This window comes from Hermetia illucens, chromosome 6 (genome assembly GCF_905115235.1).
Source record: "Hermetia illucens chromosome 6, iHerIll2.2.curated.20191125, whole genome shotgun sequence".
NCBI classification, from domain to species: domain Eukaryota; kingdom Metazoa; phylum Arthropoda; class Insecta; order Diptera; family Stratiomyidae; genus Hermetia; species Hermetia illucens.
The window spans coordinates 10,806,170-10,830,634 of record NC_051854.1 but is presented as its reverse complement, the minus strand read 5'-3'; the positions used below and the strand labels follow the sequence as shown (position 1 = coordinate 10,830,634).

Genomic DNA, 24,465 nt, shown 5'->3' with positions numbered 1-24,465 from the left:
CCAAAGACTCTCAGAGACGCTCTTTTGCGATTTCAACATTTCTCCGACGATGTTCTGCGGGCTTAGGGTGGTTTACAGGGAGTCTTCTAGACTCCTCCTTTCTGAGAGAAATCGTGGACAGTGGAACATAACATGCTCCGGGTCCTCAGGTGTGCAACCACATTCAGGACACAAGGGAGAATCATCCAGCCTAAATTGGTGTAGGTACTTCCTGTAACCGCCATGTCCTGATAGGAATTGCGTCAGATGGTAGTTAATCTCACCGTGTCGTCGCTGGATCCACTCCTCAATACGGGGAATCTAAATGTGGGTCTAGCGACCCCTCTGCGAGTCATCCCACCGTTTCTGCCACTTCTCCAGCGGTTCTCGCCTTGCTGCCTTTCGGCATTCTGCATCCTTTTCAAGAGGATTCATTTTCCTTGTCTCGTACAGGCAGCGTGTCTCACTTGCCAGAATGTCTATCGGGATCATTCCCGCAATAACAGACGCTGCCTCGCCTGATATTGTTCTGAAGGCGCTGCACACCCTTAGCGCCATTAAGCGGTAAGTTATATTCACTTTCCTACGATTACTCTCACACGCTAATGCTTCCTCCCAAACTGGTGCCGCGTATAATAGTGTGGAGCGAATCACTCCGGCCACAAGTAATCTGCGACTGTACCTTGGACCTCTAATGTTAGGCATCATCCGCGCTAATGATACGCTTTCTCACAGGCATAGTCCAGATGTCCCCTGAAATTGATTTTAGCGTCAATCATCACTAGGTATTTGATAACCGGTTTCGAAGTGATGATGTGACCACCGACGCGAATATTAACCGTATTCCTCTTCCTACGATTGATAATCAAGACCGCCTCTGTCTTTTGTTCCGCAAGGTCAAGCTGAACCATCTCCAGCCACGCTTTTATGGCGCTAATGGTTTCATTAGCGTACATTTCAACGTCTTCAGGTTCTTTCGCGACGACAACCACAGCTAGATCATCTGCGAAATCGATTATCATGGCCTCCTTTGGCACGGGAAGGACAAGGACCCCATTGTACATGACGTTCCACAGGAGAGGACCCAACACTGAGCCCTGTGGTACTCCTGCGGTGACGGTGTACTGCTTGGATCCCTCATCCGTGTCGTACTACAGTGTCCTCTCCGAAAGGTAACTGTTGAGGAGCTTAGTCAAGTAACTAGGGACACCCGTTTTAGCCAGTGAACTTTTTATCCACTCCCAGCTTGCGGAATTGAACGCATTTTTGATGTCCAACGTCACTACGGCACAGCATGTTTTAGACGACATCGCGTCTCGTTCAAAACAACGTCTACGGCGTCGATCGTTGAGTTGGCTTGACGAAATCCAAATTGTGGCTCCGATAGTCCATCCTTATATTCGATGATAGGGAGACTTAAAGCCTCAAAACACCACACCAAATGAAAGACAGAACACTCTACAGGGCCTGAATACATCCCCATCGACACCTGAGAGGCTTCCCTAGTGAGGTCAACATCTTACCCTTTGAAACGAAACTCAACACACTCACCAGAATGACTCAACTTTCGTGGTTTACTGTAAGGAAAGAATAGGAGACTCTACAAGAAGGGAAGGAAAATCGAGGCTTACGAACACTTGCTTCTGGGGAAAAAGGCGTGAAACCTAAAACTTGAAAGGTGAAGTCAAATGCCCGTGGAGCCTAGCCAGGAACAATGTTGTGAAACTTTTGTTTCTCTATCCGACACATCAAAATGAAGTTGTGAGCCGGAATAAGCTATCTTCCATTGAATAAATTATTCAATGTTGAGCCTAAACCTAGGTAATGTTCGGCCCCACGTTGGGCGCCATTTCTAATTACTTAATGAAGATTTTCGATGGTCAAACGTCCATCCTGGGTGGCCGGAGATGAGCAAGAGCGGAGAGCTTTCCCGAAAAAATAGAAATATAGCGAAATTGACGATGAAGGTCCGCTCGCAAACATTGAAGCTCCATCCGTCGGCTCGTGTTTGTACGCCTCTGTGGTAGCTAGGCTTGGGAATGTGAGGGTGTTTTGAGTGCTTTGATCCTTCACGTGTCATTTCATATATTGGCATGTCTTTTCCGGGGCGTGGGTCCGCACCGGATCCTGAAAAATAAAGACGAACACGCGCACCTATCGAAACAAACAACACGCGAGCTAAATCTGAAAATAAGGAAAAAAAGAACTGCTCGACTACCCCCGTGGATTCGGAAAACGCCAGACCCGAGTACTGCGATCAAGAAGGAAGATTCACGACGGATCACATCCTCGATCAATGTGTCCCCTGCCTGAGATGTATTGTGAAACGCGGCCTTGGAGGTTCCCGCTCTGCCTTGACATGCTCAAGATATTATATTGGAGAATGTCCTTGGAAAAGGCAAATTAAGGACTGCGCCTGTCGGAAAGACGTGGAGACTACAGGCTGTTTGTTTATTTTCGGAGCGCGTAAGTAAAGTCTGAGAATACCGACCTGGTGCTACTGCCTCTTTATAATTTGTCCCGTCCGGTGTTGGGATAGACTCGATTGGATCAGGTTTTTCACTTCTCTCGATTGTAAACTTGGTGCAGATGGAGTTGGGAGGTACTCTGATCCCTGATTCAGTCGGGCTTTGGGATGTTTCCTACCGACTGAAAATATCAATCCCAATTCTGAGTAAATTTTGTTTTTCAGCTATAGATAACTATTATTTTGGATGCTTAATATTGCACGATGCTAGCTTTAAATGCAACCTTGGAATATTAAGCTAGCTCTGGTCATCCTTGGGAGGGTAGAAAATATTGTTTTTTCCTCATTTTCACATAAGAAACGCGGATATATTTGTGTAACGGCTTCTGATTTCGTTTTTTTGTTTTAATTCCTGATTACAGACGAAGCAACTGCACCTGATTTAGAAGTGATACTTAGAACTATACGACAGGCTTGGAATTCGCCATATCCTAGATCAAATCTACAAAGGTAAGTCACTTGCATTTGTAAAACTTATAAAAAGAATTAGATATGTAATTTCGACCCCTAAAAGTACACACACAATCCGATATTTTGGTAACAATAAAGTGTTGGCACATTATCTATTTTGTGCATCAGAAACCACTCACATCTTATTTTATATAAATTTCGTGTTTAATATTTACTTCAGAGTAATTTCCTCTTGGCACTTTTCTCAGGCTTAAATAAAAACTGTTGCATTTTCAAGTATGAAAAGACCACGTGCCGCGATTATGGTGTCAATCACTTTTGAAGGCTAATATATTTTAAAACCAATGAAATATTTATGGCTGAATTTTGAGGAAATATCGAACGTCTTCGTCCAAATAAACTGACGTTTATTGAATTAAAAATAAAGTCCTGAAAATATCACATTCATTTTCGAAAATCTTACCTCAGAGTATCGTCAATTTTGGCTTCTTCGATGACTTCCTTCTGTTTTTAAATTTAAAGTTCAATGGCAAGTGTAATGCTTTAGCCAAGATGTGATGGATAAGTACAGATGTTTTTATGCAGTTTATTTTGGATAGTATTAGATGCACGTATCTTTTACCTAACTACTTGATTAATTGATATTAATTGAATTAATATGAGGCTAGTGCTTACAACGAACACTCTCCCTCTTGTGCTTTTTAAGGTTTTGTGTAAAACGAGAAGGACTCAAACGTAATGGGCAACAAGGCTCAACTTGTTAGCGCGTATCTCCTCGACAATATAGTCTGGAGAGAGGCCCCTGTGTTTAAATAGAGCTGCTGACAAATCCCCCCACCTTCCACAAGAAAATAAGTGTGATGGGCGTCGTCTACAATTCAATTGCAAAACATGCAATCCGGGAATCGTGCCTTTCCAATATTGTACAGGTAAGATTGAAAGTCAGTCTCACCATGCTTCCGATTCGGCCACGCACCTAAGTTGCCATTGACCCGCGCAGTCCATCTGCCTCTAGTTTGATTTTGCCAAGAGAGTTGCTACTCATCTAGGGTACGTTGCCGTTCTTTACGAGCAACCACCTTGGCTCTTCTGTCTTGCACTTGTGTATGGCTTGACGCTCCTTAGCAAGAAGGGCAACGGGGATCACTCCCGCGATTACCATCACGGCCGGCTCAGAGACAGTGCGGTACACAGACGCCACCCGAAAAGCTCCCCGTCTCTTTACTTGCGCGAGATGCTTACGATATAACTCCTTACCAAGAGTGTCAGCCCATACCTCTGCACCGCTTACCCGTCGCACCAATATGCTAAGTCTGCTTCGCGCCTGTTTGGCAGTGCGTGCGGCAATTATTTGGCGTAAGATCCACACTGAAAAACGTTATTCCTAAACACCGAATCCAAAAAAGTCGTCCCCTCGGCCTTGAGTAGGAACCCCAAGGAGAGTGCCGTCCCGAACTCAGATAGCAGTGGTACCTGATATGTCAAGGTGCCATGTTTCGGTACTGCTCACTGATGAGCACTAAATCAGCTTTGGTCTTCGCAGTGAACTACGCTAGCAACTGATGAGCGGTTGCACTCCGGTGCATATTGATTTGTAGGATGTGAACCATGTTGACCGCGTCCTAGCTCTTTCCAGTTCTGTTCTGGAAACTGGACACCGCCTAGAGCCCCCAGTGTGCGCAAAGTTCCCATCAGACGCTCCACGGTTCCTGCATAGGATGCAGCTTTCCTCCTCGTTGCAGGTGTTCGTTTTTTGGCCTGCCTGACCGCATTTGCGGCATATTGCCCTTCTGCCAGGTCCCCTACAGATTACAGACGTGTGCCCATAATTCAAACATCTGTAACATTTGGTTGGGCCGGCCCGGATTCGTATCCTACACATGAGCCAACCAATTCTGATTTTCCCGCTGTTTGGAAGCTTCTTCGCGTATTGCTCCGCAATTTCCACCACAGCGAATTTTTGGCCTTGGGAGTTGGCAAAAGTGATATCAATCCGGACATTAGTTATCTGCAGGCATTCGCGTTTGATGGCCTCTTCTACCTCATTCTTTTCTGTGATGCAGTCAAGGTGTCGGATTTCCAGAAAGCACCTGGGTTCCAAGCTGAAACCCAAACCTTTATCTCCCAGAAGCCCCTTGACTGCTTCACAGAAAGTAATTTTATTTGTTGTCCTTAGGCTTAGTTCGACTAGGACTTCACCACACTTCGTTCTTCGAATGGAAGATACTTCTGCTCCGCTATTTCTATCCTTGATCTTGTAGCGGATTTCACTAAGGACTTCCCCAAAATCTTGCCTTTCGTCGGCTTAATAAGCAGAGCTGCCGGTCTAGTCCTCCTTCGACTCCTTACCTTTCCTTTTGGTGCTCTGTCCTTCGTGCCCGCCTTAACTTTAAGCGGAGGGTTTTCTGATAACGCGGTGTGTGTCTGGGCTCCGTTTGGTGCTCGCGGGGTTCTCATCGGGAGGCGCGGTTGTTTCTGCTTTCCGTGGATCTTCTTTTGCTCTCCATATAATATGAAATTCTATCCAACTTCATCAGTCCGTTTTTCACCCCTTTACTGAAGTTTTTCTGGAGGAACTTCGCAGATCGTGCTTCACAATTGCCACGCATTTCTTAATAAGCCTTTCTTCTTCAGCTTTCGACAGTGCTCTCACTTGGCTTATACCATTTGGTTAGTGTCGGCAGTTTTCACTGTGTCTCTCTCCGCAACTATAGCACTGGGTGGTACTGTCTGGGTTCCTATGTCCGTTGCAAGTGCCGCATCACTTTGCGAGTCTTCTTCTCTGTTTGCGCATCTCAATGTCTGGTCGATAATTTCCGTCCTTGCTGCGTCCTTTACTGGGCACTGGGGCGAGTGATGCATTTTCGTGTTGCTTATAAACACAGCCAGCTTAATCTCCATTCCCAATATCTCCTCTTGGTAAATTTTCAGACTGGCTTGGAAGTAACAAGCACCTAACGAAGGAGGTATATGGGTACACAACTTGAGCCATGATGCCCTAACCCAAGGCCATTCTGAGTTAAAAAGTTGTTACACTTCCGGGCAGGCTTTGAAGGGTCACACAAGTATATCTTTAAAAACCTCACATATTCTAGAATTGAACTCTTCTACCTCTAACTCCAAGATCATCATTATTCACGTTACCGACATCATAGAAAAATCCCAATCAATGGCAATGTAAACTGGAAATTGTTACAGGGTCAAAGCAAACGTTATGCACTTAACCGCGAAGATATAACTCAACCCTATCATATGCCTGCAACCATCAAAAGTTAGAGGATCAATTTACATCGAGTTGATGGTTACAGTACGTCACTTTGAGGTAGTTTAAATTTATTGGATTCCATAAGTTACATGTATAAAGTTTAAAGATATTTCTGTGTTACAGATACTGGCGTGCTGTAGTATCTATTGCTCTGCCCGTGTATGCGATTCAGTGTAGCTTTTCTGTACATTTCAAGTCAGTAATTGACATTGGTGTCACTCTTAGGAGCACATACTAGCTAAAGTTTAGTGGCCAGTTGTATTTGCCTTGCTATTTGCTTACATATTGAATCTTGAGAATTAGAAATCGACCTTCCAAACTATAATAAATTGTATATCTTGGGTGAAAAATAAGATAAAAAGGGCTTCAGTGAATAGTTGATAACCATAACATCAGCAGTTTTACTCAGATTCAATAGTTCATCAACTGGAGTATTATTCTGGAGTTCTTCTGGACGAATTAGATTGGTTTAATACGATGATATCGTGAGATCGACTAGAGCAATGACCGAAAAGTTGCATTCCTCAGCTTCCCCGAAAGTTGCGCGGGACATTTTTTTTATCCAAGCAACGTCCGCCTTCAAACTCGAATGGGGGTTGGATCAAGTTCGTTCAGATATTGTTGCTGCGTATTTGGAAACATAAGCCGTGCTGCGGACGATCAACGTTCCAAAGATTTTTATCCATGCACTAAACGATAGAGGTCGCGCACTATCTGTGCCAGGAAGTAGATTATCCCTCTTTAGATGGCTAAAGGGGAACTTCGAAGTAGCACCTCCACCAGATCAGTCTTATAAACAAAATTTTCTAGTCACTCCACGATCTTTCAGATACTCTTGTTAAATCCTTTAAATGTTCAGAGGGACATTGGACCCGCAACGGGGCCAGATTCCACAGGTTAATGTCAGATAACTATACCCAAAGTTGGCCAAAGTATATCAAATTTTAAGGTAGCCCATATGATTTGGTCACTTTTTGGTTGAATAATTTCTGAGCATTCTGACCAACTATAGTGGCTTCTGTAAGATGAACCAAGTGAACGGCTTCATTTGACGGGTAAACAATCTGATGTTTGACGAATCAATGATCTTCAGGGGATGATCCGCGAAAAGCAACGCTGGCAACATAGGCATCTATATCGTGAAATTTCCGAAGCACGAAATCGTCCGGAAAGTTAGGTTCGCCAGATCAGTTTGGAGTCGGTTGTTTATCAATGAATCGATCTGAAGCAATTGAACCTCCACAGACGCCTGGTATTTCATAAGGGTTGTGTAAATCAATCACTTGTATGTTGTTATGTCTCCAGACAAATCGAAAAATGAAAACCTTTGAAAGAATGAACGAACTTTTACCTGCAGGACGAGATAGAACAAATGTCAATGGGGTGTGGAGGCGTTGCAGTTTCGAGCCGCTTTACGGAGACTCACCCGAGCTCCACACCAAAGTAGCGCGGCACAGTTCACCACGACTCGAAACTCACTCGCCTGAGTAGCTCCCGTACCTATTAGTAACAGGTCCCGGAGCAATCTCTAAAGCCCACGGTGGAATGGGCTGACCTGGTATTGAACGCAGGGTCGACAGGGAGTCTCAAATTCTCCCCGACGGAGCTGGCGGCAAGCTCTTCACGATGAACTGTACATAAGCCAAGTAGAACGAAAGACAGGATCTGCGCCCTCGAAGAGTCATGGTGTGCCTTTATAGCGGCCGTCAATATCCCATACCAGCATCTCATTGGATTCCGGGTGGTACGCAGTGGTCCGATGGGGTTTGAAACCTAGGATTTTGCCTGACTCAGAGAACAGTGTAAACTCAAACTGCCTTCTCTGGTCAGTAATGACTTCGGCTGGAACTTGAAAGCGTGAGATCCATTCCCAACATTATCAGGAGAACAATAAACTATTATTTTTATTTTGAGATGAACAGCTAACTTTCTACTTCAGTCTCCTCAATTCATATGACCTTCTTGACTTCCTCCATCCTGCACTTTATCGTGCACTGACACTGACAAACAATTTTCATTGTCAAAAATTGTTTTTCAATGTCATAGCCACAGCGATTCGCACTTATATGCATCCGACACGCAAGTTGTTCGCTCCGCCACAACACTCCATCCCCAGCTGAAACCGAAGGAAGTTTCAGCGAGGAACTAGACGCACGGTTGCCGCAAGTCAAAACGGACGCGCAGTGCGCCTCTCCTCCTGGACTTTCTTGCTGGACGAAGGCTTTAGTCAGCCCCCGCTTGACCGTGCCCCCGATGTTGAGGCTATAATGGTGTCGGTCTCGCTTGAGGACTGCGAAAGAGCCCTCTTAAGGTGGCTCCAGCAGCTTCCGAGAAGCGTCCATCCTAATTAGGATATGCGTGTAAAATCCGAGATCCCTAAGCACAGTTTTCACGTGGTTTGCAGATGGTGGCGGAGTCAACTTCGACATTGCGTCCCTGAACAGATGCAACAAACTGGTAGTGTTGAGTCCCCACCTGATGTCGAGAGCAGCGTCGCTGGGGAGTCTCAGGCTCTCCCCGGATACTAGCTCCACGGGACTTGCAGCAAATTTTTCTCGATTGGCTGTCCGGAGGCCAAGTAGAACGAGTTGCAGGATCTGCGACCACGAAGAATCGTCTTGAGTTATTATAGCGGCGTTCAGCGTCTTCTGCCACCTTTCGAGCATTCCATTGGACTGCAGGTGGTACGTGGTTGTCCTGTGGCAAAAAAAAGTGCCTAAAAGTTTGCCCAACTCTGAGGAAAGGGAGAACTCAAACTGCGTTCCCTGGTCGGTGAAAATAATTGCCGGCACACCAAAGCGTGGAATCCATTCTCGGCACAGGGCCTCTGCATAAGACAGTGCTATAATGTCCTTCAGTGCGAGTCTCGCCAAGGGCTAAAGATGTCGAGGTGGATTGTGTAGAAACGCTTGGTGGACCGAGGAAACACTCTCACTTCGTTCTTCACATGCTTGTAGTCTTGCACTTTTGGCATTGCGATGCACCGTCTGGCCCAAGAATGAATTTCCTTGGTCATGGACGGCCATAAATACTTTGCGGTGACTAACTGATTCGTTGTCCGAATGCCTGGGTGCTCTAGACCGTGAACGGCGTGAAATACTTCCTTTCGTAAATCAGCCCGAATATATGGCCTTGGTCCCTTGTCTGAGGTCTCGCAGTAGATGAGCCAAAGTTGAAAAACTCGCTAAATGTGTATTTGGAGTTGGCCGTCAAGGATCTGAGGAACTGCGTTACCCTTCTGCGCCTCGACGATTATCGGAAAATCGTAAGTGGCGGGAATCTTGACAATGATGGTAGCGTCAATAATGAGTGCGAAGGACCGGCATTGCGGAGAAACTAATATCTACCATCAGAGCGATACATGACAATGCGGAATGCCACGTGCGGTCTTGAGGTATTATTTCAGACGAATGTGAAGTCCAAAATGTTGCTTCACTTTTGCTCGCGTTTAATAAGCTGAGCGAAAAATCATTTTGGTAAAAACTGTTTTACCCAAAAAAATTGCAAGACAGTTCTCCCCAATTGACCTGGTCAATCCTTAAGTGGATACGGACTCAGGACACCCTGAATTCCAAAGCCAAATTACTTTAACTACACATCCTACGCTCTCAATTTGACGGGTCATTGGGAGTCTTGGTGTTGAAATAACTGCATTTCCAGATTTTAGACAGGAAAGTGGAAGCGGCTCTAGCGCTGTTAACGCATTGGTCAACATCCAGTTCGGTATCAGTGGCGATAGAAACCAGGCCTTCAATGCTCCACCCATCAATACTGATAGAGAGACTGAGATGACCCGTCAAACTGAGAACCTTGGTTTTGTTGGTGTGCTCTTCATTCCAACTCTATTTGCCTCCCTTTTCAAATCCAGAGCCATTTGGACACAGAAAAGATGTGATCAGATCCCTATTCACACTTACAAAATCTTTCTTGAAATCAATGAAGTGCTGAGGAAGCGAAGATCTCAACTCCGTACGCTATTTCAAAATGATCCGTATGCTGTTAATATGGTCAATCCAGGGGGATCCGAAATGGAGCCAGCCTGCTCTTCGTCGGTCAAGCTTTCGAGATGTTTCTTGATGTGTACCAGAATTATTTTAGCTATTATCTTTCCGATGGCAGAGAGCGCACAGATACCCCTCCAATTGTCACACTCAAAACGGGTCCCCTTTTTGGGATCTTGATGATCATCCCCACTCTCTGGGAAAGCTCTCGGATTACTAAGATTTCCGTACGAGTGGAAGTAGCAGATCTGCAATAACTGCAGGGACAGCGGTAAATAACTCTTCGGGGAGTCGTCAAGCCCAGCGGCTTTAAGAGCCATGGTAAAGTGTTCTTTCCACCTTTTCAGTTGCTCGTCACTTAGGATGCGAAGTCGATCGTGAAAGTCCTTCAATGAACCATCGAAATATTTGTGTCCATATGTGAGTTCTTTCGTAATGCGGTACATAATTCTGAAATCACTGCATTCTGCAACATCTTCCGCTTCCCTTAACAGCGCAATAACAATTTCGCTTTTGTTACGGGAGTGCACTAAAGTGAACTTTCGGGATTTCGTTCGGTATCGGAGTTCGAGCCCGCCACACCCGCCATCATCCGCAATAGTGAATAGAGACTTCAACCACTTCCGTTCAGCGATCCGCTTCTAAAATTTCGAAATGGTTGGCAACCTGCGCAGCACCCGAGAAAGGTCATTTCTTATGGCAAACCCTAACCTACCCGCGGCGGTAGCTTAGTGTATTTGCCATCCGATCAGCAAGATGGCTCTCCTAATGTTGAGCGACAACTGAATCGAACAAGGAGTATCGTAACTCCTTAACCCTGCGAGTGGCAGATGCAACACCCGAGCGAACGTAAGCGACCATCAATTGATGACCGCTTTCGAAGCCGATGTTAGACAACTCCTAAATCTATTGCTGATCGCGAAGTGGTCGATCGGATTGCTCATACAGTGCCAGTCAATTGAAACCCAACCGACCCCATGGCAGGCTCGGTTCTCGAAAAATGTGCCTCCAATGATGAGGTGGTGGAAATTGCAGAAATATACGAACCTTCCATCATTATCGTTACAGTCGCTAACACCGTGTTCCCCATGTCTGAACAAGGTATTGTCAGAGCCCACCTTGGCATTCAGATCATCCATCACGACCACAAAGTCACTTTTGGGAACCTGTCCTGAACTGCGTGTAATTTCTCATAGGAAGCATCCCTCTCCTTCAGATGTCTCCGTTGGTATATAACACTGTATGATTGTGATGTTCCTTAACCTGGACGGAAACCCGACTTCCATGTCAAGAAGCAAGCCTTGCATTAGTCATCGGGAACAACCCGACACCAGAATCGCGTCTGCTACCACTTGGCTTACCAGAGTACAAAATTACATTGTTGCAAGGGGTAGAGGAGTGCTCTCAAGAGTCCGATCGTCTTACTTCGCCTAGGTCCAGAATGCGTAGCTTATATCGTTGAAATTCTCGCGTGAGTTGATGAAAGCGACCATTCTGAGGACTCTCGTTACCGCTGTCGAGGAGCGTGCGCACATTCCAGAAACATTCCGATAGCTAAATGTCGTAGTAGTGCGGTCAGTCCCTATTCAAGACGTCGCTGACATTTCGGTACCTACGAGTATAAAGCCGCTAGCCCACAAATGTTTATCTCTTTTAGTCACCTCTTATGACAAGCAGGGAAGACATTGAGAATATTCTTAAACTCTAACTCACAACACGTAAATGCTGAAACTATTATAAAAACAGAGCGGGCGATAGGGGGATCGAGATTATGGATAGGACGCAGGACATGCACAGAGGTTTTAGTACTGGAAGGTGACATGAGCGCTAATGATGAGAAGATCTGTAAAATTGGGGTTGAAAGAAGTTACCTGTGTAGAAGACTGCTTTGCCATGGCGATCAAAAAGGCAGTTTTAGAATTGGAATGCTGGGAGGGAACAGATGAATTCGAAGAAGGTTCTCTTCAACGATCTCGAATTGTATGGCCTGGGGAATGAGTGACTTGGAATGAGGTTGGCGCATGGTGAAGCAGTTAAGGCTTTGACGGACTAGAAGGGCGTGGATGTGAAGTCTGACAGAAGTCGTACAGGATCTGGTTGAAGATATTATATATTTCGACCAGTGTTCGTTTTTGATGGTATTGGAATAGTGGCGGAGGATTTTTTACTTTGGCGATGGGGGACATGTCGGACCGGAAATGAAACCAAAACTGAGGAGCTGTGGGATAAGCTTTTTATAGCAAAAGAGTTCAACCTTCTGTGAAGTGGGGATGGTGTATTTGATGATAGGGGGTAGACATCTGAAGGTCCCGGTTGCACAACTTTGGTGATATGGAATACGTGGGACAGACTGGAGCTCATAGTCACCCCAAGCTAGGTGATTTCTATGACAATCGTGATGGAATTGTAGTCGATTTTGAGGGACAGGGCAGTGGTGCGTGCCCCTCCACATTGTCGGTGTCAAGTAGGTATTTCCGGCGATTTTGTATTTCTGGGGATTTAGGTAACTATCCTAGTCTATTCTGATTAGTAGTTGTAAGGCTCCTCCAAATAGGGATTGGGGCGACCTTCGCTTGCCGGGATATTTTGGTAGAAATATAGAGGATCAAGTCGTCCCCTTATTAAAAGACTCGGAAAGGATTTGAATGTTGTAGTGGTTTAGGGATCTCGGCGGTGAACAATAAGAGAAGGATAGCAGAATGGACTAATCCTTTTTGCCAGCAGGACATGAGTAGGGTGCTGAGAGGTATGACTCTATGTGAACTTGAGATTTCCGCTCGGAAAACTTAAAAGCGAGGCCGTAATGCCGTAAGGAGCCGAAAGCCTTCCTTGCATCGAAAAGACAGGCGAATGTCGCTTTGGGCCCAGAAAAATTTCAAAATAAGGAGGGTGTACTCAATCAGATGTTTAGGTCGATTGGCGAATTGGAAGTCGGAACTTGAGTTGTTGGTATCACAGTGCTCATCTATTTAGGATTTTCTGGTCTGCTCGAAGATTTTGGCGGAGGAGGGATTTTGATTTTTTTTTTTCAATCATAGCAACGCAATAGGATGACGGAAATACTTGAGGCAAATTTCTGTCGAGCCTGATACATTTTTTATTTTTTGGGTGCAGCTTTAATAGCCGAAGGTGCTATGAGGTTTGGGCTAGTGAAATAGATAGATGGGATGTTTTCCCAGAGGTCCGGGTTAGGGAGTTGTTGAGAGTGAGGGTGCATACTGGCTTGACGCAGTAGGAAGCTGATCTCGTTTTCGAAACGGTGGATAGGTGCGCTTCGAGGAAGAAGTCAGGGTGTTCGTCTTTTCGGGCGTGGAGTTATTTTGGGGAAAGATATGCTATTATTCGAAACTTTTGTTACGGCGGAGACAGATTTTTCTGAGCTCTTTGTATTTGAGAGAGTTCATCTCAGTGTTGGCGAGGCGGGGGGTGTAAAGAGTCACGACCTTGTCGCGGATTAACCTGTCGGGATTGCTTTTTATATTCAATATCCTCCAGGGTATTACTGGGAAAAGGAATCAGGGTGTGGTAATTTACTAAACCTGAGAGCTACTTTTCAGCATTTTTATAACTGCAAAAGCGTTGACGCTTGCCAATTCTTCTCTCATTCATCGAGTACAAACATGGTAAATCCATTAAAGCTTGCTTACTAATCCAATATTATAAATACATATCTTCCATTTTGTTCTAGAAGATAAATAAACCAATTAAATATCGCGTGTAGTTTCTAAATTATCATATAGATCATTCAATTCCATCTTATCTTCACGTTTATCTCAGATGGATTTACTCAAGCGATAAACTCTCAAAGATAGAAGTTAATTCCATTCGAATGCACAATGGCACTTGTGGTAGGTAAATACACATATGCTTGGGTTATTTGCAATAATATGATAAATCAGCGAATTTAATTGGGTAAGCTATAAATTTTAGGCTTTAATCTGAAGCTTTTACCTATTTTTGTCGCACCGAAAACGTGAACTGACAGAAGTACGCAGATGAAAATATTTACTCGCCAAATACGAATATATTCTTTCAACCATGGGGGCAATGTAATGTACTAAAGGAATTTTTTTTAATCTTATTTTTGATTTAGTTTCGCAATTTTTCTATTTTTCAAGCCAGAAGCTATCCTACTGTATCTTAAAGTTATTTACCTCTGCAAGTTTAAGTGTTCAAATGCGGTAAATTTTACATAATTCTGTTATATTGTTTATATATGAATGACGGGGGAAATAAATTAGTTATAGTTATCAGAAAAGCTCTTTTATAATATATTGTATTTTTTATAATATTTTAAAGAATTATCAGATTTTATTCTTAAAAATGGCATTTGCGAAAAGTCCATAATTCTTACAGTAATTTACGTAATACATTTTTTTGGTATTTCCAAGTGATAATGAAAAAGTTTCAAATTCAAATAGTTGTACAGAATATGTAAATATTTAGAGGAGAAACTACGCAAAAGTGATCTATTTAATTTTATTTATCTTTTATTTTTAGCTAAATATAATGATTTTATTTAGTCTTTTTATCTGATCTGTTTGCGAGGCGCAGATGGGCAAATAACAAAGTTTAAGTGGTTCATCCTAGTCAGGGGTCTAAGTGCCAACATATGGCAAGATTCCTTTTGTGATTTTTGCAAATAATATACTGCGCTAACCAATATTCATATCTGTAATCGAAGAGAATTGCGTCCGATTAGAATAGTGCGCACTTGCAAACAAGTGGGTCTCTTGCAGGGTTGCTTTCCTGTCTACACAGTGCGTTTTACCGTCAAATTTAGAGGTCCTTAAAGCTCGCACTTTAGTCCTTAAAAATACATCTGTTTATCACTATGCACCAGTAGAGTTTTTTCTCCTTCGCGACTATGTTTCAAGGGTTGTGAATACCTAAATAATAATTTTTTTTTACAAATATCTCCCCACGACGTACCATTATGAGGAACTTGCTCCCAGTTTTTGATAGCAGCATTAGCCAACGCTACTGACACTTCGGTTCGGGCATACTGAAATTGAATCCTCTTTTAATATAGCATTCGAGATTTTATTTCCCCCGTATTGAATCTAGAAACAGTGTTCAATCGGTTTCTACATTCCTGAACGATTTTTGAAGCGATCCAAGGGCTCTTAACACCTTCAATGCAGCTTGACTATCGCTACAGATTGCAATGTACTGCCCTTCAGTCGCTCGTCAATCATCCAGGCTGCCGTCGATAGGATCGCATACACACTAGCCTGAAACCTGTATACCGCCCCAAAAGCAAAGCCTATTTCTCGTTTTTATTCGATAGGTATACACCTGCTCCATTCTGTTGGTAGACATTATTCTGGTTTATCCCGGTTCTCTCTACGTTTCAGGATAACTACATATCTACAATCACTTCCAATTCTCTGTGCCCCCATGACCATTATTTCCCCACAGATCTAATCGAACTATCAGATCAGATCATAGATCTGGTTACAGTGCTCTGAATAAATAAATCCCAGGGCTGCAAATTGAGTTAATACTCAGATACACAGTTCTTTGCAGTGTGGATACTTTATAGTGAAAACTCTATTGTTTCACCTTAACCCACCACGCAACAGATATTCACATTACTACCTGAGGCCTAAGTCCCCAATGCGAAACAAAGGTCCGTCTCCACAGCCCATAAGCTGTGAGAGCTCGGTTCATCTTTATTTCTACATGTTGGTTCCAAAGAAGCTTCTTGTCTAGATTAACTCCCACTTTCCTCCTGTTTGGAAATAACACCTTTGTGGTTTTATTTGGATTTACTCCATGTCCATGTCTTAGACACCAACCGTCAATCAAATCAACAGTGCGAGATCTGGACCAACAACTAGCATAGCCACGTCAAGTAAGCAGACGTTTCACCTCTTGCCAATAACCTGGTATTGTAAGTTGGCCCCAACTAGGTCCGGACAACAGAATTGTCTCAGCATTGTTGCCTCCAGCAATTTTTATATCAGGACGCGGCTCTCGATCTCTTAATTTAACTAACCTTTATGTTTTTAAACAAAAGTGTAGTCTAATGTGGAAACTGTTGTTAATCGAAAAGCTCCAGAAAAGTATCGGCTTGTCCTCACCTTCCACCTACCTTCCCTTCCTTATCATCCAAAGTGTCTAAAAAACAGATAGGGTGACATGACGATTGCACGTCTGGTGATTTGTGGACCTTTAGTATCAGAGCCAACTTCTGGGGCGGAGTTAGCTTACTTTAGCTAGGCCTTCTAACCACGCCTTCCCCACTTCTACTTTTCGTAGTTTATCCTGGATTGCTGCGATCATGGAATTGATCGCATCCCAATATTCCTGGCAAGCTACCATTCTCCAGGCAAAATTTTCTGATGGCACTTCACTTAGAGTTTCCTCTAGGTTCCTCCTTTCTTCCACGAACCTAGGACATTAGAAGAATACATGCGCTGGATCCCCTGGGACTCAGTTGCAGTTTGCACAATTAGATAAGGTGTTCACTTTAAACCTGCACTGGTATTGACAGTATCCGGTGAGAGCCGGGATGAGATTATAATTGATCTCCCCCTGTTTTCATTTCAGTCACTCCTCGATGGAAGGGATCAACCTGTAAGTCCAACGATTATTTTCTGACTGGTCCCATCGCTGTTGCCATCTGCTTATGGATCTCTCCGTTTCGGCTATTTTCATCTGCGATCAAGGAGAGGCGGATCTGGTGTTGTATATGCTCATCATTTCGGTTGCCAGGATGTCAATCGGCATCATTCCCGAGATGACGAACGCTGCATCATCTGAAATGGTTCTAAAGGCAGAACACATCCTTGAGGCTGTTCTTCTGTAGAATGCACTCAGTGTATATACATTGCCTAAAACATACAGAGCTTTCTCCCAAACTGGGACTGCATACAGCAAGATAGAATTCACCACCCTGGCAATGAGCAGCCTGCAAGTATGTCGCAGCCCTTCTACGTTCGGCTTCATCCTTGCCAGAGCCATACTCGCGCAAGTATGCTCTATGTGCTGCTTAAAATTGAGTTTTCGGTCTCTCATTACCCCCAACTATTTTATGGCAGGCTTAGAAGTGATGATACGATTCCCAATTCTAATGTAGGCGTAATTTGTCCTGCGGCACTTGGTGATAAGGACCGCTTTCGTCTTTTCCTCCGCGAGTGCCAATCCAGCACTAACCAAGCCTTAGCAACATCGATTACTTTGCTTGAGTATAACTCAGCCTCTTCGAGATGCTTTGTGACCATAATGAGTGCTGTGTCGTCGACGTAACCCACCACCGTGGCCTCCTCCGGAACCGGAAGGTTAAATACATCATTATACATGTTCCACAGCTGCGGGTTAAGTACAGAGCCCTGTGGGACACTCCACGGAGGCAGCGTACTCGTTGGGTCCATCATCGGTAGCAGCGAGGTGGGGACACCAATCGTCGCTAGAAACTTTCGTATAAGGCTCCAATTGTCCGAGTTCAATGCGTTCATCTCATCAAGGGTGACCACCATGCAATATTTGCAAGTACAACCCCTCCCGTGAATTGAATTTTCTAATAATCTATTATAAGTTACCCGCTCCATCGTTTTCTGCATAGTGTCTAGAAGACATATGGGTCTATAGGAGGACAGTTCCCCTGGAGGTTTGCCAGCACCAGCTTCTGCCGCTTCCATGGTGCAGGAAAGATACCCTCGGACATGCACGCTTCGAACAGCTCCGCGAACATATCCAATCTACATTTGACGGCAAGTTTGAGGGTCTTATACGGTATGCCGTTCAGACCCGGAGCTTTGTTCTAGCGTATTCGACTGCAGATCTCCAGCAGCTCGTCGCTGGTGACTGATGAAATCGGCGTCACATTCAGGGGGCGCTGAAATGTGTTAGTACCTTCCTCTTGCTGGGGAAGTAACTCCTGGATTATTTTCAATAAGAGCATAGAGCACCTGATCTGCGGAGATGAATGGCTTCTGAATCATCCTGCGCGGACTTATATCCGGTAACAGAGCTCCTCCTCCCAAACATTCCTCCTTACTCCACTGGATAGCGAGTTTGAAGTTTTTGCGGGCTTCCCTATAGGCATGCTCCTTTTATCCTTGATCGATCCTATCATATTGCCCTCTGATCCGTTCATCTGGTTCGGTGCTAAATCGATCGAATCCTAGCAAGTTCACTATTCCACCAATAATTGGGTCTTCTAGTAGGGAATGAGCATCTCCTAGGCAACGACGCATTACATGCTTCAGGAATGCTTTGTGTGGAGGTGCGGGTCTCCTGGCCTGTGGCTCCGTCTTTAGTTCAGAGCTAATTGCCTGGTAGTCGCTGTAAGTGAGGTCCTCGCCAACTTGCCAGAACATATCACGTGCCAGCGCCGGGCTGACAAAAGTCAATTGAACGAGATCCTCCTTTCCGATAAGTGTTTACATCACCTTCGTTGGCCAGAACTACACTGGCCGCCTGACCCATGCTATATTGTATGGCTTGACGATCGCAGGCCTATATCGCCGCTCCACCAGTCGAATCTCTGACTCATACATCATCGTCAAGATTTCTGTACGGTTCACTAACGACAGCAATCTTGATCGCGGATTCGTAAGTGGTCTGCACAAGCAAATCCTGTTCTTATTTGTATTAACCTCATCTTTTCACGGCAGTTAACCCCTTCCTAAATTCGTAACCACTCGGGCCTGTTCTCAGCATCTGTCATCAAAGACAGACTCCTTCATACTGTCATAGACGTTGATGAGCCTGTAGGGCGGTGATGTGACTATTATGTGGAGATAGTGTCACCTAGCTCTTGTACAGCTTGATTTGATGCAGAAAACATTATTGTCAATTTTTCTTTTGGTAGCCGGATTCGGTCCCGCGTAGTATATCCATTTCATTTCCTCTCTATCTTAGATTAGGATTCGTCCTCTTAACTAGGCTGTATAAATGTTGATTTGCCTGAGTGTCATGACGAGGGCGTATTGGGTAGGAGTTTATTGGCGGAGCTGAGGTGTTCCAGAGGAAAACGCATTTCTCATAGTTTGGTTTCTTAGGTAATAGTCCGCAAGACCCTAAGAACCGACAGCACTACTTTGACAGCCTTCCTCTCCCCACATTGGTATACCTGGGGAGAATCTATGGCTTCTTTAAACAAATTTTGTGAAATTTCTTCAACTACAGATGAAAGCAAGTTTCGACCTTCTCTCAGGCTCTCTATTCTCTTTGAAGTAGACCTGGGTGGCCCTGCATAAACTATGCAAAGACTGCCCCGTACTTGCTAGCTGGTGAACCTTACAACAATGTTGTGAATTTAAGGATGCATTTTCCACCTAAAATTTGCTTTCAACCCCATCTAAGCTCAATGTGGTCTTTTCCTTTGAATGTTTATTGATTTCTAACTCCAAATTTAAATCAACAATTTAATAATAATTGTCCCACGTTAGCTCCTGATCCTTTCTGAAATTTCTTCTGATGTTCCGCAAAAGACATTCACATAAATTTCCGATTTATTTCACCTTACCCAACTCGAAATATATCTGCAGGACACAACTTGGAGTCCTTAAGGGCACTCAAGTTTTTTTTTCGTCACCAAGGCACAAGTCGTACATTTGAAATGTTTAATTCACAACAGCGAGAATAAGGAGCAAACAAATGTTGACAGGAAACTTTAAGGGAGGCTACACATCAGATTCAAGGTCTCAACGAAATAACATATTCCGTACAGCGCACATAGAGAGCACATCCTGTTCTGCTTCATATTTCATTTGCTTATTTTTATATTTTTATGTTATCGTATGATTCGAAGAGAATTCTCTTTGGGGACTGACTCCCTTCGCCAGGCCAACATATGCTTACGGGTGAAAAGAAGAAAACTAACAAAACTTTTCCCGTGCTAAGAGTTAGATACGTATATGATGAGAGACATATATCCTTGCTTATGCACACATGGGCTGTATATAGAGTGCCGCTATGGGTTATATGTTCAGATATTCCACATGACAACACATGACTCACTTGTTTCATTTGTTTAACTGAAAAGATCCATCTGAAACTTTCCATTCTATCTAGGATAATGTGGAGCCGGAGGAAGATGAAAATAGGATTCAGAAATTTCGTTTTGTTAATTTGAACTCTGTACCTTTTCCTTAGTTTTATTTTAGTTTTTGAGTTCAGAAGGAGGCTCTGCCGTTCTAATTTGTTATTCATTCAATTCAGTCTGATTTGAAAATACTCTCGTCCTGAAAATCTTAAAAGATATACATGTACTTCAGGATATCCTTTTCCTGAAGTTTGAATAAAGTCCTAAATATATGAAAAGTTTGATTTGAAAAAGACGACGCTGACTCTGTACAACCGACCCCGAGTGTATTCCCACATATGAAAAATTTCAAAAAGGATGATCCCAACGCAAAGAAGCTACAAATATCTTTTCCACCTCCAACATCAGCATCCGCAACCATGTACATTTCCTTTGCAACATCCATTTCTACATTTCATCACTGGCTTGTCTGCGTTGCTATTCTGTCGTCGCGACAATAACATGTCGCATTATTTGATGGCCAGACAAATTAGTTGAGAAAACCTTGATATTGTAGTTATGCCAATAAAAGAGCGATGCTCTGTCATTGCTCCGTTGCGACAGACAACCAGCATCCCCAAGAAGACTGGAAAAAGCACAACAACAAAGCTATTCGAAGTCGCCTGAAAAATCATAAAAGCAAACCCGAACCTGCTTCACAGGACACGTGGTTAGGAAAGGATTGGAAGGAGTGTTGCTTAGAGCTTGTCGGAAATTTCCAAAATCAGAAAACCGAGAAATTCATTATGGCCTGACGCGACTCGAGAAGATTTTTGATGAATTCTTTCGAACCAGAAAAGATTTTCTCTTTATGTCTGAAGGAATTTATTCGAATGGCTCCATTATGTCTCATCGTTCGTTTTGTGGTGGCAATCATTCGGGGGTGGTTTGATTGGGAGGAATGAACGTGTGGAAGAATAGGAAGGATGAATGGCTTTTCCGAGAATAAGATTTCCTCGTATTTATCTCGAATGATTTGGTTCTATTAAAGGAAATGACATCATCTGTTGGGAATTAAATGGACTGTGACAAGGGAAATGGGGATCAATATGTTGGTGATGGGATGATCCTTCCATTGGAATGATTCTATCTGAATTAATATTTTGAATATAGAAAATGTCCTAGTTATCACTATCTTTCCGATTGTAGCTACAATGGGCACTAGTGGTTTTAGTGGTGTCACCGATGATCCTTTATTGAAAGGACCAGTGACCCTACGTTTCTTTGATCGCGTATATAAAGTGGTATATTGCTACTTTGGCTAAAACTATCAAAGAGTTGCAGGACATCTAGGAAGGAGGTAAATAGCAAGTCTCAGTGTCCGGCTTTTGCAACAGGCTGCATTAAATTTTTTCTTTCCCAAAAGATACGATTTCAGCAAAAGCTTCAGACGCAGGGTCCGGATAGCTCAGTGGCTAGAGCGCTAGGCTGTCGTAGCGAAAGATCGCTGTTGAAATCTCACTGGTGGCAGAGGGATTAATATCGTGATTTTATGTCGGATAATAATGGAGGTAGATGCCGTTCTGACCTCATTACCTGCTGCAGTGTACCATTATAGTCCTGAATGAAGTGCTCTAACTTACTTCAATGGCCCATCTGATTGGACTGTCGAATATGTGCAGAAAAGGACTTCAATTAGCCAAGTGTGCGGGAAGCTGAGAAGCGCCCTCGCAACTATACATCGATCTACTGCTCTTTGTAACTACTGACTTCAATATGAAAGGTTTTCTGCTCCTCATGCAAAATTTTGCTGTTATCAAGGTACGTATTGATGCTCCCCCCAAAAATGAATTTTAGAGGATTGGGACGCAAGTTGTGTCAGCAGTTTGGACTTATCTCTTTATTTAAAAAGAAAAAAGCTAACTAATCCAGACAATAACGAAAACTGATGACCTTACGCACTTGTACCATATTGGGGACCATTTGTAATGACTGTCAAAATTGTCGAATGGTCATCTGGCTGTCGCGTAATTTTTACATTCACTACACTTCTTATGCTCCTGCTGCTCCTCTGGTTGTTAGAAGCGTATGTAGCTCGTTGAACTTTCCCTTTGGTATCTTCCATAAAATGTATTGGAGCGCCAAAAGTAGAGCTTTGATTCGTCGCTTTTAAAGCAACTTCCCCATATTGTGAAAATAGTCAGGCATAAAATTTCTGCTTCGCTAGAACCAGAATTTCCATTGTTTTTTTTTTTCATTCACCTGTTGGCATTGTCATCATTAACTGGGGATAATTCAACAATATCTTACCCCCATTGAGCCGCGACGACATTGGAAACAAACTTTCACTGTTTGATTTTTTCGACCCTTCGAAATACAACTTGAAAGTGGGCCATTTAAAATAACCTGGTAGCCTCGACTATTCTAAAATGCCAATCGGAAGTGACTAAGGGAACTGGGTCAGCATTGCTAAGTTCAGCTTCGCAAGAATTTACGGACGACCTCCTGTCGCGTTCAATCTTTACAGAACAGGAATGCAGTGGGCTGAGTTGATAGTGTGTTCCAGATGTGGTGTCGAAAGGGACAACCTTTGATTTTGGGAGGTGGAAAGGTTCAAAACCTAACGTTTTTTTTTAGGGTGTAGGGTAGGTGAATGCGTTTACGCACAGAATTTTGGACTCCCGCAACAGCACGCTGTCGGACTACCAACTAAACACCTCCCTGTCTTCAGAGAAGTAGCCTGGAACCGTTTGACACATTACTTCCGGCTAACCCTCCCGCTCTTCCAGCTTTGGGACCTTCATGTTAGGGAATTCCTTTCACCAACAGGAGGGTAGATGAGGAAGGGAGTTGTTGCTAGTTCAATCTTCTTCGCAATAAGAAGAACCCGAACATAATGCGCAATACGATTCCAGCTGCCAGCGCTCTTCAGCATCTCTCTGACAATGTTGCCTGGAGTGAGCTCCCCTGTGTCTGCATAAAGCTGTTGACGAAAGCCGTCGCACCTTTCGCAAGAGAAAAAAGTGTGTTCAGCGTCGTCTGCCACTCCATTGCAGAACACACAGTCAGGAAATCGCGCCTTCTCGATCCTGTGCAGATAAGACTGAAAACCTCTATTCCCACTTAGAAGTTGGGTAAGGAAGTAATGAATCTCACCGTGCATTCTGTTCACCCACGGGTCTAATTTGTCGATGAGTCGCGCAGTCCAGCTGCCCCTTGGCTCATTTTGCCAAGGAAGTTGCCACTCGCTAAGGGTGCGTTGACGTTCTTCACGGGCATCTACGTCTCTTAAGTTTTCGCCCTCACGGAGGTAGATAGCTTTGCGCTCCTTGGCAAGGAGGGAAACGGGGATCACTCCCGCGATCACCATCACAGCCGGTTCGGAGACGGTGCGACAAGCAGACGCCACTCGCAAAACTCCCTGCCTCTGCACTTGAGCAAGGCGTTTCGATGCACCTCCTTGTCAAGGGCATCAGCCCATACCTCCGCGCCATAGAGCAGAACCGACTGCGTTGCGCCCATAAGGAGTCGTCTCTTAGTTGATCTAGGGCTCCCGAAATTCGCCATTAGCCGACTCAAGACGGCGACTCCAACTGCAGCCCTACCCGCTGCTGCTTTGATTTGCTCGAAGAAGCTTATCTTCGAGTCGGTAAGTATTTAACCGCTGGTTTTGACTCTATGGTCAACTCACCGATCGATATGGGACGCAGTGTCGGGATTCTCCTTCTAGTTAAGATGACTACTTCGGTTTTCTTCCAGCGCAAGGCTGAAACCGTGAGCAGTCACCCATCCGCTTACCCGTCGCATCAATATGCCTAGTCTGTTTTGCGCCTGTTCAACAGTGCGTCCGGAAACAAGTGCCGCAACGTCGTCTGCATAACCGACCAGGCGCGACTCTTCGGGCATATCGAGTCTCAGCAGACTATCGTAAGAAGCGTTCCAGAGGTCCCAACGTAATTTTCATCCTCCTTTGGCCTTCTAGCATCTCATAGAGCAGGGAGCGGTCTTTCAGATAATCCCTCAATATCCGCAAGAGATACCTTGGCACGTGAAATGAGTTTTCTAATGTGCCTAGCATATCTCTCCATCTTACGGAATTAAAGGCATTTCTGACATCAAGCGTTATGAGGAGCACTATCCGTCGAAATCGGCTGCTGTGTGCCTTAGTTTGATGAACCGCACCTACGACCTCCATAACAACATCCACTCTAGATCTCCCTGTTCTGAACCGGAACTGCCTTGCGGATAAGTCGGTAACGTTGGCTCCTGCCATACGACTTTGTGAGACTTTTACTCACTCAAACCA

General features: G+C 44.2%; 1 protein-coding gene across 7 annotated transcripts in view; it reads left to right on the top strand.

The window, feature by feature from the left end:
- LOC119658836 (serine-rich adhesin for platelets-like) overlaps positions 1–24,465 on the top strand; it is a 237,549-nt gene that overhangs the window by 130,417 nt on the left and 82,667 nt on the right. For all 7 annotated transcript variants that reach the window (XR_005250289.1, XR_005250290.1, XM_038066576.1 and 4 more), the window contains one exon: positions 2,869–2,956. Coding sequence is in view for 4 of the 7 variants with exons in the window: in XM_038066576.1 (XP_037922504.1) it covers positions 2,869–2,956 (88 nt within the window). In the remaining 3 variants the exon portion in view is untranslated. The remainder of the gene's footprint in view (positions 1–2,868; positions 2,957–24,465) is intronic.